Source organism: Cynara cardunculus, assembly GCF_001531365.2.
Source record: "Cynara cardunculus var. scolymus isolate 2C chromosome LG 1, CcrdV1, whole genome shotgun sequence".
Lineage (NCBI taxonomy): Eukaryota > Viridiplantae > Streptophyta > Magnoliopsida > Asterales > Asteraceae > Cynara > Cynara cardunculus.
The window spans coordinates 20,938,422-20,954,863 of NC_037528.1; the positions used below are offsets into that span (position 1 = coordinate 20,938,422).

General features: G+C 36.9%; 1 protein-coding gene and 1 long non-coding RNA gene across 7 annotated transcripts in view; both read right to left on the reverse strand.

Moving 5' to 3' along the window:
- Nucleotides 1-2,286: 2,286 nt before the first annotated feature.
- LOC112526552 (nuclear transcription factor Y subunit C-9-like) lies at nt 2,287-5,958 on the reverse strand. Of its 5 annotated transcripts, none has more exons than XM_025136905.1 (4): nt 5,827-5,949; nt 5,660-5,725; nt 3,761-4,631; nt 2,287-2,406 (listed from the first exon to the last, which is right to left on the reverse strand). In XM_025136905.1, the coding sequence occupies exon 3, from the start codon at nt 4,603-4,605 to the stop codon at nt 3,817-3,819; it is 789 nt and encodes a 262-aa protein (XP_024992673.1). In that variant the 5' UTR covers nt 4,606-4,631; nt 5,660-5,725; nt 5,827-5,949; the 3' UTR covers nt 2,287-2,406; nt 3,761-3,816. The 5 variants fall into 5 exon arrangements, with proteins under 5 accessions (XP_024992673.1, XP_024992664.1, XP_024992655.1 ...); XM_025136896.1 differs by having other exon boundaries at nt 5,660-5,736; XM_025136887.1 differs by lacking the exon at nt 5,660-5,725 and having other exon boundaries at nt 5,827-5,958.
- Nucleotides 5,959-8,372: 2,414 nt separating this feature from the next.
- The window catches only part of LOC112501954, a 16,121-nt gene continuing 8,051 nt past the window's right edge, over nt 8,373-16,442 (reverse strand). The window contains exons 1-3 of one of the 2 annotated variants that reach the window (XR_003067591.1): nt 12,223-12,353; nt 9,039-9,174; nt 8,373-8,642 (exon numbers count right to left, since the gene is read on the reverse strand). This is a non-coding gene — a long non-coding RNA (uncharacterized LOC112501954). Of the gene's footprint in view, nt 8,643-9,038; nt 9,175-12,222; nt 12,354-16,442 lie in introns of those variants that run through there. The other variant, XR_003067589.1, reaches the window with a different exon arrangement.

Below are 16,442 nucleotides of genomic sequence, written 5' to 3' on the forward strand. Positions count from 1 at the left end.
TATTAGATAATAATTAAGTATTCTGTTAGAACTCAATTATTATCCTAATTATATTTTAGATTTTTTATATTTAAAATAATATGTTTATCTTGTATTTGATTATGTTTGTCTGCAGTTAATTACACGAATTCAGATATAGAGCTTTAATAAGTTGTACTTACGCACAATCTACTTGCAATCTTGAATTTTAAGTAATATATATTAATAAACAGTACTTTATGCATAAAAAATGATTTTTAAGAGTTTTTGTCAAATGCTTTGTAATATAGTATAAATAAGTAAAAAAAAATTTAACCTTTAATCTGAAAAAAAGAATGTAATCCCTCACTTCCTCCCTTTTTCCTTGTTCTTCCCTATCGTTGTACAAATGAACATTATCCTCTTTTTTCTTCTTCTTCTTCCCCTTTACTCGTGAACATCTATTGTGATTCCATCAAGAGAAGAACAAATTCATGAATCGAGTAAACAAAGGTGCTGACCCGCAGCAAGGCAGAGATGACTAAGTGACATATGGAAGAGAAAAACAAATCGAGAAACGGATCCAGAATCGAGAAAGAGAAAAACGTTAGTTGCATATTGCTGTGGTTTCATCATCGACAGACGCAAACAGATCGAAGAAGAAGAAGAGGTAGTTTTGTCATGTGGTTTCATCATGGACAGAGGCAAACGTTAGTTGCAGATCGATGTGATTTCAATCGAAGAAAAATAGAGCAAGCTTGTGAATATCTTTCAATCGAAGAAAAAGAAGAGAGAAACGAGAGGAATTTTGTTTCAATCTAACATGGTTTAAATATTAAAGAAGGTACTGTTTGAGTTTTTGTTTTAATCAGAGTATTTTTGTCATTTTCAGATTTTTGTGTGGAATGGATTCCAATTCCATCTCTTTTGTGAAGAAACGATGAAATCCACATTTGAGAGAATGTTTGGAATTCAATTCCATTCCATGATGAAATCCACATTTGAGGGAATGTTTGGAATTCAATTCAATTCCATTTAATGGATAACCAAACGTTGTAATAGAATTTGGTCAATGGAATTGATCATTTTAATTCCATCAGATTCCATCGAAATCCGACGAACCAAACGCTCTTTAAAGTCATTTGATTTCTTTTATTTTATTGGCTATAATACTACTGATTTGATAAACCACTATTTTTGTGTTTTTTTTTTCAACTTCCTTTTGCATTTATTATTATTATTATTATTATTATTATAGACGAGACATATTTTACAACCCCTAAAAATCAGTATAAATTATAAAAAACCAATCAATTGAGATATTTATAGAAATGATGAGAGTTTATTTACTATGAATTTGAATATTTATGAAAAAATTATCAAAATTGATTTATTATGATCAACGATTTATATTATAAAACAACTGAAACATTCATTAGACTAGATGAATGATTAAGATTGGTTTGTACTAATAGTTATATTTGTAAATGAAACTACATCTCTCTCTCTCTCTCTCTCTCTCTCTCTCTATATATATATATATATATTATTTCTTAATTATTATTTTTCTATTTACTAATTGTTTTTTGATTTAAGGTTCTTGAATTTGCTATTTAATTGGGGTTTTTTATTTCAATTTAAGGTTTGTTATTAGTTTGTCTCTTAATTATGATTTATTGGATATTTGTTATCTGATTTCTTTTTAATTGAATCTAATTTTTTGGCCTGTCTCATTTTTTCTACAGACTGCTAAATTATATGTTTGTTAACTATTACATAATATGGTTAATCTTTCACTAGGTTTGTTACAAATTATCAGTTGATGTTAAGCACATAAATTGGTTTAACGGTTTGTCCCTCTAGCCATCTTATTCATTATTTATCAGTCAAATTTTGTATTAATACTTAATGTGTTCATTTGCTTCAAGTTTAAACGGAATAGAAAATATATAAATAGTAGCATAATATCTTTCGGTTTAACCGAAATAGTAGAAAGTTAAGCAAAAACTGAACCGGATAAGTTATCTTTATTCGGTTAACCGAACCATTTGAGCCGAAAACGAATAACTCAAAACCAACTTTGTTCTGATGAATTATTCGGTTTCGGAAGTTTTTTGACACTCCAACGTGCGCCCCCAACCAAAAAAGTTTTTTGATCCGCCATTAGTGGCCATAATTGTTGTTGACGCCTGGAATCGAACCCAGAGCAGATGGATATTCCACCGCACCCCCTGGGCCTCATCCACTACGCCACAACCGTTGTGGTTCTCGTAGTATATTCGAAGAGTATTTTAACTTGGCCAACGACCCAAATTGAGCATATGTATGTTAGGGAAATCAGCATGTATTTCATTATTAAAAGAAAAACCGATCAACAACTTAGAAACAAGTTGTGTTCACCATCCTCTACTCCAAAAGTGGATTATGATTTGAAAGCAATCCCAAATTCTGCAAAATAAAAACACAATTCCAATCAATAACAATACTCATGCTGTCACCTATCTTCAACCCAAAGAAAACCCCATCTGGGAAGTCCTAAACTTTACAGTAATTATGAACATTTTGTATAAAGTTAAGGCTTAAAGAACATCAACACGAAGTGTTCCCTCCGTCCCACGAGAACTTCAACAATTGACTATTAGTCCGATATCAAGAACACTCTTCGATTATGAAAAAACAGGAATATTGAGTGAAAAGATCAGTATCAACGATGGTTTGTAATGATAGACAATGGCACATACGAAAAAGTTGGAATTTGAAACATCCCAAAATAACTTCGCCTTCGTATTTTGCCAATAAATGAAAACATTAGAATTGATGTGAAACGCCCAAAATAGAAGTTTGTTGCAATTTTCATGGGACAGAGGAAGGAGTTGTATTAGGCAAATATAAATATAGCCAGTTGTCCTACGCGCAATAATGATATAAACCAAACCGAATCAAACAAACTCAATATATCCCACACGAAAGGGTTTGGGCATGCAGACCTTACCTCTACCCCACAGGGTAGAGAGTTGATCCTGTAAAGACCCCAGCTTGCAAAACAAAGAGTAACAAGAAACAGGTGTGGTCAGTAGCAGAGAAGTGTGCGCAAACAAGCATAGGTTACAGTCGGTGAGTGTGGCAATTGCATTAAGAGGTAAATGGCATCTCAGTAATCAACATACATCAGACAACTATATGATATAATGAATGCATAGAAGTATATCATACAAAACCAGTTCTAGGGAACCCAAGAATTTTTTTTGGATTATAAATACGAAGCTACAAATGTTTTGGTCGATATAAGAGTCACATATCTCCTTTAACCTATCAATCCTCTTAGATGCCATTCTGTTCGTGATCCTCTTTCTCTTCTAATCATGGAAGATTGCTCCATTGTTACAATTTTGGCATCAGACACGCATGCAGACCGTTCTTCTTACTCCCTCCGTCCCAAAAGTAAGCATCCGCATTTCTATTATAGTTTGTCCCACAGTAAGTTTCTAATTCCATCCTTGATTATGAGATGGAGAAATTCATTAATCCCTTTATTATTAAGGGTAAGATTGTCTTTTACTAACTAAAAAATACTATAATAATCACACGTTTATAAAATTCTGTGCCTTTTTCATTGAGCACACTTATTTTGAGATGCAGAGAGTATATGATATGAATCAACAGGAAAGTGAAGGTCTTCACTTGGAATCAGAGGTTTCATAGGTCAGCAAACAATTTTCATTTAAGCATCGGATAGCAATGGTAAAAAAGAATGCATTAGCATGAACTTTAATGAAAACCAGATGAGCGAAAAAGCACAAACCTCTAGATATCAAGAAAAGCGAATGCTTTTAACGATGGATTATTACTCTTGAACATCTATGAATCCGAGGGTGATTGAGGCTGCTGAGGTGGCTGCGGCCAAATTGCTGGAGCCATATAAGGGGGAGGCTGCTGTGCATAAAGAGCAGGATCCAGCATAGGCTTGTTTGATATCATCCCTGGTGTTCCCGACTGCAGTGACTGCTGAGCTGGCATGTAATAGTAAGGAAACGTGTCCGAAGGCCCGCCAACTGGCACAGTTACAGTTGGCATTGATGTCATAGCTTCATCCTTGATATCCTCCCTTGGCACAATATCAACCAAAAAGTCAAAAATATCAGTTCTTGTGATAGCAGCAGCAATATCGTTTTTTTGTAGGGTCCTCCGCTTGTTTTCCTCAGTGTGATTCCACGAACGCAAAGTTAATTCCAAAATGAACATTTCACATGCCCTTGCAAACACGATAGGTGCCTCTGCTGATATCATCCTCACATCCTCATCAGCCTTCATGATCTTCTTGATTCTTGCTAACGGAAGGCTGTGGTTCTTGAAATCATTCACATTTTCGATTTCTCGATACTGGTTTGCCCAAAATGACTGGAGCTGCTGCTGAAGTTGCTGCTGTTGCTGTTGTTGGATTTGCTGATAAGCCAGCTGTTGTTGAGCCAATTGAGCGGCCGTGGGCTGAGTGGTGGCTGGAATGGGGCCACCAGATGTTACTACTGGTCCTCTGCCAGGGGCCCCACTTATTTGGGTTGAATCATATGGATTTGTTGCATATGGTAACTGGGGTACATTACCCATGATGTTGCTAGCCTGGGGTTGCCCATGCCCTTGTAGATCCATCTTGTTTAATATATATGTAATTGGCTCTGGTATCATACGAAGAGGATCAGAAACCTAAAAAGACTTGCTAGAAATTTGAACTCTCATAGAAGGGCATGAAAACATAACGTATTTTGGTCTGATTCTTATTTTGTGTAAGGTACTTTCAAAACCTTCATTTATGTACCTCAAATGTAACATCTCAAACATTTAGGTACTTGATTCACATCTGAGAATGCATGAAAATGCAAAATACTTTGGTTTGTAAGGTCCTGCAAAACCTTCATTCATGTATCTCAAGTGTGACATACCAAACACTTGAGTACCTGATTTACACATGAGAATGCATGAAAATGCAGTCCAATTCCTATTTTGTGTTACGTACTTCCAAAACCTTTCATTTATGTACCTCAAATGTGACATCTCAAACATTTAGGTACCTGGTTTACATATGAGAATGCATCAAAATGAAACATACTTTGATCCGATTCCTATTTTGTGTAACGTACTTTAGTCTAAATGTTAGGCATCATATCTGAGGTACGAAAATGAAGGTTTCGAAAATACATGACCTAAAGTAGGAAACAGACCAAGGTACTCTAGCATTTTCATTCAATTTTTTCATAGAGAAATCGAAAGCGCCATTCAGACCCAGAATGTCCAGGGTAAGGGGATAGGTAAGAATTCAATTTAGGCACTTGATCCCAAATAATAATTTAAATTCCCAAACATTAAAAGCCATACAGCACTGCGCAATGCTCACATACCATAATCAATTCTGAATATTTGAAACTAAGTAGGTTAAATTCCAGAAATCAATAATCTAATCATAATCTTGCTACTGTTACTTGGGAGTAAGATTAGCAGGATTAAACAACACGTATATACTCCCTCCACTACTAAACAGAGATAGATTGGCCTTCTTAATGTTGAACTTCCTTTATACAATTACATCAACAAAAACTATGAATCGAAGCTTTTGCGATCAAAAGTAAAACAAATACATATCGATCGAGTAATCCGCGAAATCAAAAGGTCTAAAAGTATTTCTGATCATGGTGAAAGGATAGAGAACCTGAATCACAACTGACGGTGGAGAATAGAGAGGGAAGGAGAACCTGAATAGGTTAATGATCCAGTTCTAACGAATCACTTGAATCCACGAGCGAAATGAATCATCAAAAATGGGGAAAATTAAAAATGATATTTAGGGAAAACAAGAAATTGAGTATCGATTCTTACAGATAACAAAAGATTAGATGTAGATGTTGATTTTGATGGTGGTGTTGATCAGCTTTTCATCGTCTCGTCGTTTTCGGAGCAAATCCCAGATACAGTCACCGGCCGAACAAACTTTTCAAATGTTTTGTGATCAAAGGAATTATTCTCATAAATAATTTGGTTATTTATGCTGCCTATTTAATATTCCTTGAAACATTCGTTTTTTCTTTATTCGGTAAGTTATTACCTATTAAAACGATATTCGTGCAATGTAGTGAGATACATCTTGATTTTAATATTTTGTTTTATTCTGTTCTCTGTCGATGTTATAATACGGTTTTAAGAAAAACGATAATGTATTTATTTTTAAATAAAATATAAATTTGAAGATACTTAATTTTTTTTTAAATATCGATCTTAGTATCAAATTAACTATTTAAAAGTTCTTGTTTTGTTGTGTAATTTCTTTAATTCAACTTTTTTTTTGTTATAATATAATTTAAGTTTAATAAGGAAGTAATTTATTTTTGATTTAACAATATAATTTTTTATAAGGATAATAATTAAGTATTATGTTAGAAGATAATGATTATCCTAATTATATTTTAGATTTTTATATTTAAAATGAAATGTTAATCCAGTATTTAATTATGTTTATCTGCAATTAGTTACACGAATTCAAGTATTGAGCTTTAATAAGTTGTAGTTATGCATTATTTACTTATAATCTTGAATTTCAAGTAATATGTATTAATAAGCAGTATTTCATGTATAAAAAATGGTTTTTAAGAGTTTTTGTCAAATGCTTTATAATATAGTATAGATTAGTTACATGAATTCAAGTATTTAGCTTTAATAGGTTGTACTTATGCATTATTTACTTGTAATCTTGAATTTCAAGTAATATGCATCAATAAACAATACTTCATGTACAAAAATTGGTTTTTAAGAGTTTTTGTCAAATGCTTTATAATATAGTATAGATAAAAGTAACACTTACCAATTAAGATTTTAGTTCACTAAAACGACATTGTATCCAATATTTTTATCTGTTAACTACCGAGTAAGAGTAGTCACTCTTACTTACCGGATAAGACTCGCGGTCCTCGTCATCGCTCTTACCGGATGAGATTATCAATCTTTGTCATCTTCATATAACAAGATAAATTGACTAGGTAAGTACTTACTAGGTAAGCGTTTAGTAAAAGGCGTACAAAATTGTTCCTTTCGCATCTCCATTTTTTGCGTTTTTTTCATGGCAGTTGTCAAACAATTCCTTTTGCATCTCGATTTCTTGCATTTTTTACATTACAGATGTCAAAACTGTTCCTTGACAATTTTCAAAAAGCCTCAACTCTCTTAGGTGCCGTTTACCAGATGCTTACCCGGGTAAGCGCTTACCAAGTCACTTTACTTTACCGAATGAATATAGCAAGGACTAAAAATCTTATCTGGTAAGAGCGAAGGCAAAAATCGAGAGTCTTACCCGGTAAGTGAGGACGAGGACTCGTACCATGGTTAGCGCTTACCGGGATATATTGTTGCATACGATGCGTTTTAGTTAATAAAATCTTATCCAGTAAGTAAGCGATAATGTTGAATTTTACCGGTAAGTGCTTACCGGGTAAGTGTTAAGGTAAACGTCCCCTAAGTATTGGTTACCCCTTGATGACAAAAGGTCTAAGGGTAGCAAATGATCATGAAGAGTAACATATACTGTTCATGAAGGGAGGTGCAAGTGGGCATGCATCTAACCATATTTTTTTGGTTTGAGTGTTGTTTATCAAATTTTTTATTAAGTCTTGTATGAATAAATTTGTTTGTTTGGATAAATGGGTGGTATTGTTTACTTTTTTTATTTGAACCAACAATTTGAATAACATAAACGACCGATTTACCCCCAATATTAATTATTTGAACATCAAAACAAAAAATCATAAAGAGGTCGAATATGGGGTGTCTCATATGGGAAGGAGGCGGTGCTTTAAATAAGGGGCAAGGGTGTCATTTTTGTGGCTGAATGAGTACAACACACCATTTCTATATGTGCGATTAAGTCATGTTCTGTGCGAATAAGCCGTAAGTAAACAACCCAAATGAGTTGTGCGAATAAACCAGATAGACCAATAAGCCTAATTAAGCCGCAAGTAAACAGCCCCTTAGTATAATTTTCTAATAGTCTTTAGAATGCCACCATTTTCTTTCGTTGTGTGCTACGGTTCAGCCACAAAAATAACTTGCTAGATCCGCCTATGCGAAGAGGCATTCAGGAAGGAGGTTGATGGTGAGGAACGTTTGAATAATAATTACCATATGCATAGTTCTTACATTACCATTATCGACTATATATTGTCTTTTAGGTGGCGTTTGGTTTGTTGGAATCTCAAGAAATTAGAATGGTCAATTTCATTGACTAAATTCATTTTTAATTCTTTCAAATTTCAATTCCTTAACATATTCTAATTTTGATAGATTTCATTCATTGAATCGAACACCACATTAATTTCATCGACAGATCATTAATTTCCACTGGTGCTTCGACTAACGTTTTCATATCAAAATGATCCATCGATGGATCTTATGTTGTTAAAAGGATGTTAAGTCACACATACCCCCAAAATTCCGGCTTGATCAGGCTTTGAGGCCTAGCCCAGACCAGGCTTCAGGCTCACTAGGTCCGGAATTTTCGGGCTTGGGCTATTTGGTCCATCTCTAACTTGACGCTGTCTCAAATAGATATAGGTTGGGGCATCCATCACAGTCGGATCTCGATCAGACCCATGTCAGGAATCTAACAAAAAAGCTTTCCTGGTCATGTAGTTGAATACCGGAATGAGCTGGAAATTAAAACAACATATACAAATGTCACGAATATATATAATCGTACAACTGCTTAGCTGAAAAGACCAACTACAAATGTCACACGAAAGTATCTCTCACGAATGGAAATTTGAATCGACAGTCTAAACATCTCAACCCCAATCAGACCTTTCTCGCCATGAAAGTTTGGAAGTGTTGAAAGATCGAAAAATTAACCAAATAATCAAATCTTCCGTTTTCAACTGCTACCATTTGATAACCAGAACTCTGATATGGAACTATCATATTTACAGTGTCTTACAAGCAAGAACTACAAAGCCGTATGTATATGCTGATGCTATATACCATCTGTTTTCTTTCTTTTCCGTTGGTCGGGTGTTAAAAAGGGTGAATTAAGGAGGTAGAAAACTTACTTATGTTGCATCAGACATTATCTGGCCAAAACTCCCTAAAGAAAGCCGCTTGGAATTCGTTCTCCTGCAATTTTTTCTCGATTTCTAGAGCCTTCTTCAGCCTCTTTGACCTTTTCGCTTTACTTCTGCTAGACAACTGAAATCAACATTTGGGTAAAGATTATTATCATTAGCACACACTAATTATGACCAAGATAAGAAAAAACAAACTTATTCGCTTGTTCTCGAGCAAAATTGAAGATTTTAACCGACATCTCCCTACCCATCATCTCTAACTTCCATACATTCAAATAGTCAACAGATCAAATCTCTTTGACTGGAAAGATGACGTATACAAAGATTTTGACCTTCTGTTTTAAAGTTTTTATAGAAACTAAATTGATGCTACCTGAATGACATTGAGCTTGAAAAGCAGACATCTGAAAAATGTCTTTTGAATTGATTACCCAAGTTGACAATTAGCTGTCTGTCATAAGCAAAACTATTATCTTATCTGCAGATTTCATGTTAAAGAAAAACTTTGACAACCACAATGCACCATAACTCCTTTTTGTTATTATGAAAAGGTAATTTTTCTAATAACCATGGTATCTAGCACCTTTAGCCCAAAGAGCAGTTACATTGCAAATAATATGGCACATCTTGACATCCCCGAAAGAAAATTGTTGAAATTTTGGAAAGCACAGAGTAGACTGGAAAAGGACATATCGTTTTTTTTAAGTATATAATATTTATATATGGCAAATGGAACTCACACACCCTCCCCTATACCATTACTTACTTATAACATGCAAGCCAGGCCTACTCTATGAGAACACCATTTAGTTATGAGTTATCAAACAAAAATTATGCTTCTTCATAAAAAGATCTCATGAATGACACATGTGATTGTTATAGGGCAATCAGCCAAGGCCGTCGGCTTGTCCTATAAGTTTAAGCATAAAGTGTCACCACTATCATATCTGCTTTTCTCCGTCGCTGCTGTCAACCACTAGTTGCCCATAAGCTACAACACTTCACCCTTTCCTTGAACCTTGTCAATAATCGAACTTAAATTAAAGATATGAACTGAGTGCCATTTGATGAGTAACTGAGAACAAAGCTTTTGTCGGCTCTGAGGCTGAGGAAAGCCGCTGACCARAACCTAGCGTTCGCACCCCTATCGAGGCAATTCGGTGTATACCCTGATGCGACCCCATCCAGAGAGACTTTATCTGAGCGAACGAAGTGAGAACGAAATGAGAAGCAAAAATATTCTGATAAAGACGTTCCTCAGTAATACCATCATGACTCTCGCTTTCCTGTCTAATTACCAACCCACCCTCCCTTCCCCTATATCTGATAGCTGTAACAGGCCTTCTTCTTAAGCTATAGTAAAGGTGCACGGGTTCTTACCGACCAACAGAAAGCATGGGAGTTGTTGGGAATTGAAACCGAGTCACTTTAGAATCTAAAATCTCTCCTATAAAACAACTTGCATGTGTTAAGCATAGATTTGCTTCTGAAAGAATTTGAACTAATTGTGCCACAGTTGAGCGTCTATATATATATATATTTTATTTCATTATTAACATCCAATCCCATGCTRATAAGAAAAACGAGCGATTGCTAGTCAGCTCGACCAATAAGTTCTGAAAGTGAATCAGATCTGGGCTGTTCGGGTACTTCACTCAATCAATCTCCTAATCTTTATCCTACCACCCTTGCTACAACTGAACCACCAACAGCGGGAGATGGAATTGCGATGAGCCAGAAATTAGAATATCGCCTAACCATCTGTCTCCGTCTCCCTTAGTTCCGAACGAGGTTACTGGCTCTCCGGCTCCATTTTGGGAGTCTCTGTTCTCAGATTTATGTGTCAATGTGTTATTTATCCATTCCTACTTTTTATATGCCAATGTTGGTGACTACAGATAACTCTCTTCAATTATTCCTGGGATGGGAGGGAGTAGGCACACATTGTAACAATTCATCGCAATAGCTGCCTGGCTAAGAGGCCTCGTAGTCAGACTTCACATTGACTGAAGCAGCTGTCGGAAAGAAAAGCTGCTTACTTAGACAATTGGACTAACAATCAGACGTGGTCTTGTTTGATTGGATTCCTTGGTTAATTTTTTTGATCCCCTCTGTTTTTCTGTTCTATTTTTGTATTTAAGTTATTGAATTAACTTAATTGTTCCAAAGTGCCAACTCCAACTCAACATACATGCTGTCTAGCTTTCAAGCATAACAAATCTATATGCCTATGGTGAAGTCAACTATTCCAATGGCCATGTTGTAAGCTGTGACATAGGGAACTTATTGTCAATTTGTCACTTGTTCCGAAACTAAGTACTGCTCCATCATCATATGTTTAATCATGCAAGTATGTAACATACTTACCAGAGACCTTTTCCATCTAGAGAATACCATGGGCCTACATATTTCCCAAAGGTGTCTAATGAGATGCGTTATTTAAATCAGAACATTTTCTGTTTTCGTGAGTTTGCTTTCAGCTCTCATTTCATACAGGTGGAATTTGCATCTTTTTGCTATTTTTAAATAAAACCAACTAGGCTGACATGAGTACATGACATCTTATGTGTAGTTACTACCAGCAGAAAAATGAGAAGAATCTATATGGATTTCTATCTCATGAAGTAGAAAATATGAAAATCCTAATTTGTTACTTTCTATGTTATCTTTATTGTAGCTATAACCCTTTAACTGTTTTAATACATAAACCAATCCCTAACACCACATGCCAAGCTATACATTGCATATATTACCATGTTCATAGATGTTTTCAACTTGTTATCATGTGCCATTTCAAGGTTCCTCAATTTGCCTTCCATTTGCAAATTGGGTTTAAGGACCTCTTTCTATCGGTTAAAAACCCGCATGCATCTCTTCCATATCATGTTTCTAAGGTTTGATGCTCTACCTTGCAGACCAATAACTCTATTAAGCTACTTCGGTGTATTTGACGCCCTTGTGCCAAAGGCCACTAGGCTGCTAAGCAGGAGCTAATATGAAAAGTAAGGGCCAGCTATCCTATTACCTGCTAACAAACCTAGTCCTTCCATATAAGCTTTCTACATTTTGCATCCCATATTCACACACATTATCTCCAAAAAAAATAAATGGTATGCATGTAATAAGCAAACAAATTTACGCCTTGTATCAAAACAAAAGGACAACCTACTTTATCATCAGTCTTATCAGAAGCCACATTTTTTTTATCCCCTGTGCTCTGTGGTTTCTTTGTCTCTGCTCCCAAACCTCGTTTGTTTTTCTTTAAATAAGCCTGCACAGGCTCCAATCTGCCCTGTTTAAGAAACAATCAATAGTTACTTCACATTGGAACTTTTGCATCTAACAGATAATAATATTAATGACAATTGAATATATACATTTCTGACTGCTCATAATCTTAGTCTGATTGAGATGAAAGCATATCAACTGATAACATCGACCTCCCCCCCCCCCCCCCNNNTCCCCCCCCCCCCAAAACCCCCAAAAAAAAATCAAGAAAGAAAGAGTATGGAACGTGGCATAAATGGGTGGAGTCCAACTATGAAGAGTGTACATGGATGATACCATAATATGAGTGCAACATTAAGAGATTTCAGGAGTCCTCTAGAGATCTGAAGTAAAAATTGATGCATAAAACTAGAACATAATGGATATTTGGTCAATGATATGCGTTCTATGATTCCTTTTGTGTACCCATGAAGTTTAGGTGCAGGATGTAGTATCGTTAGCCAGCTTCCTTACAACCAAAGATGTGATGCCTTTCATCCAATCATTCTTGTGCAGAATTGTAACTTGTATATGATATTTTCTATCTTGTAGATCTTAAATTTAGAATATGAAATGCATCAAGATATAAATGGGAAAAAAAAAAGTAATGGTCTATAAGAGAGAGAGAGAGAGAGAGAGATACCATGCATTCAGCTAAGTGGCCTCAAGAAGAGACATTATACAATAAGAGAAGGCGAAGACTTGTCTAAGTTACACACTTATATTACATGCAGTGTTCAAAAAGGCGCGCCATGGCATTGGTGATATGGCGTAAGACAAGTCTCCACCGTTACTATATAGCCTATAGTGTTTTTGAAATGTGTGGCTCACGCCATGGCGTCTTGAGGCATGCCATGGTGTGAGCTTTTTACAAGGCATGATTATTTTTTTTTAAAAATAGTTTTTTTTTAACTTTTGTGGTTCTACATTTTTAAATTTAGATTTTACACTTTTATATATTTATCTAATCACAATTCCAAGAATTCATACACGTCATGCACTCATGATTCAAATGAAGTTGTAAAATTACCCTTCCAAGTCATATTTTGAATAATTAATCAAAATAATCTATATAATTTATCTTCTTCTAATATGAGCTTACATTTTTAATTAATATCATTATCTGATTGAATAATATATAGAAAAAATATATGTATATATATATAATTCTATGTATTGCATACAAATTTGCCGCCTTATGTTATGCCTCTAAAAACGCGGCATCCTCACCGTGGCGTGTAAGGCTTGAGGCTTGATCTCGCCGCCACGCCAAGCCTCACAATATTTTGAACCTTGATTACATGTTAGCTGGTATAAAACAAAAGATTACCATCTTCGTGCCTAGAAAAATATCAACACTTAACTTTGAATGTCAAATGAGATGTTCTTTTAGCTTCAAAAAGATTAATGAAACCGTATCGGTTGAGATTAAAAGATAATCATTACATAAAACAGTCTTGGGGCCAAATTAACTTCATCATTCACACAGTTAGTGTTGGTTTACATTATAACGGGGACTGAATGGCAATTCAGAGGCCAAGATATTTGTTAAAAAGAACAATGGTTAAGAGAGAGCTCAATCAATAGGTGACACCCCTAATTTGTCTACACCATTTCTTTCACTGGCCCACCAGCCATCGGTCTATCCTTAAATCATTGTAGGTCTTGCAAACATCATATGTAACCTAAGTTTCAGCTTCAACCAAACTAAAAGACTTAGAAAAAAGGAAGCTAAAAAACATCTCTGTAAATCAGCTAAGAAAGAAAGATGTTTGAATCTCCAGGTTGACTCTTTCTATGGGTCAACTGAGTACATTTTCAACAGGCAGAAAGGAGCACAATTGCAAGAGTTAACATTTACTGCTAAACCTACTTAACAAATCCGATATGGATTCGAGTATGGAGTCCAACAATGGATCCAATGAGAGTCAAGCCCAGACCGTCAATTCCAGGCGTCAACGGATTCGGTTCAAACCTGCACGCTACCGTGATTGAAGAATTGAAGTGGTCAACAGTGTTCCTAAGTATTAGGTTCCATTTTATTTTCAATTGTTATTTATCTCTTTACGTAAGCTGGATGTGGATTGTCTTCCAAAGCACTCCATGAATTCCCCTGTTCTTTAGGCTCAATCAAAGTGGTGGACGACTGGTCAACCCTCTAGTTAGCAGTAGTTCTTTTATTTTCCATTCAAGTAGTGTAACTTTCTTCTTGTGAAATTTTATCAGAAAATTGCCTCAAACTCCCTTTTCCTCTCTTAATAATTCTGTGGAGATTGACCATCTCGAATACGGTCGTATCAATTGGTGCTTTCATCGACTTTCCATGCCTTCCAAACGCGATCCCCCATCCGTTGGGGAATCTATGGCTGCCATGGCCGATAGCCTCGCCAAGCTCCTCACCGCCTCCACCTCCACCATCACCCAACTCGAAAACCTTGCTAAACAGATGGCCACCAACACCGCAACCACTGCCAACCTTGTCGCGGCCATTGCCAAGGTCGAGCCTGATCCAAAACCCGATTCCCATCCTCATCCTCCTCCTCCCCCACCCCCACCCCCACATGGCATTCCCATCAAGTCCCCGAAGATCCAACTCGCATTCTTTGATGGCTCCACTTCGTTGGATTGGATTTTCCAGGCCGACCAATACTTCCATTTCTACCAAATTCACTCTGAAAAACGTCTTTCTATTGTTGCCTTCCACCTCAAAGGAGACACTTTGAGTTGATACACATATCTCCAAAACAATCACCTTCTCATGGATAGGCCAGCCTTCACCCGGGCACTCGAACTTCGGTTCAGCCTATGCTCATTTGAAAACCATCAAGCCACCCTGTTTAAACTCCGCCAAACCGGATCCGTCCCCGCTTACCAAACTAACTTTGAACGCATTAGCAATTGCGTGGACGGGCTTTCTTCGGATGCTCTTCTCTATTGCTTCCTTTCCGGCCTTCAAACTGATATCCAACAAGAGTTGTCCCTCCATCACCTCCCCCAACGTTTCACCAAGCCTACGGTTTGGCAAAGCTCATCGAGGAAAAAATTGCAGCTAACCTTTCCCGATATTCCCCCGGCCCTCGTCGTGCCCCATTCTCCCCCTCCCCTCACTCGGATCACCGGCCACCTCCCCCGGTCCTGGTCTCTTGCCTGCCCCACCTAAACTTCCCTTCCTCTACGGCATATCATCCTAGGAACTGTTGCAATCCTCCCCAATTCCTTTTCCTCGACCCTATGGAAGAAGTGCCTACTTCCCTTCCCGTCAAAACTGATCCCAACCAGCTTCTTTCCCCAATACCCTCTCCCGATACTCTAGACGACATCTCCACCATCTCGCCCAGCACCCCTCTTCCAGATACACAGTTCCTCGCTCTCTCTTCCGCAGCGTTGCATGGCACCGTTTCCCCTCGCTCCCTTCGTGTGACCGGCTACATGTCGGGTATCCCGGTGACAGTTCTTGTTGATTCAGGCAGTACCCACAATATCATCCAACCCCATGTCGCTTCTTTTCTCCACCTTCCCATTCATACACAACCTAATTTCCCGGTAATCGTCAGCAACGGCACGTTCATCCAATGCTTTGGTAAGTGCTCTGATGTTCCCATCCATCTTTCTGATGCAAACTTTTCCATTTCTCTGTTTCTTTTACCCATTGAAGGAGCCGATATAGTACTTGGCATGTCCTGGCTCTCCTCTCTCAGTCCCGCCAGAGCCGACTTCACCATTCCCCAACTTATTTTTCCTCATCTCCATAAGTCAGTCACCCTTCCCGGCGAGTCCGCCTGCACCCTTACTACTCCGAGAGCGATCTATCATTTCTTAAAAAAAACAATTTGTTGTCGCCTTTTGATGCCATCCTATGTAACCCCATTCCCGAATCCTCCAGTCATACTATCCCTTTGTCACCACCAAACACCATGCACGACCCTTGTATGGTTTGAAACAAGCACCCAGGCAATGGTACCTGAAGTTTGATAACTTCATGGAGAGGGYCAGGTACAGAAAATGTGAAATGGACCATTGTTGTTATGTGAAGAAATTCAAGAGCTCCTATATCATTCTACTTCTCTATGTAGATGATATGTTGATTGCAGGTGCGGATATGAAAGAGATCAGCAAGTTAAA

What these genes read in the sequence shown, in the direction of transcription:
- LOC112526552 (XM_025136887.1), bottom strand. Translation starts at nt 4,605, where the DNA reads ATGGATCTACAAGGGCATGGGCAACCCCAGGCTAGCAACATCATGGGT.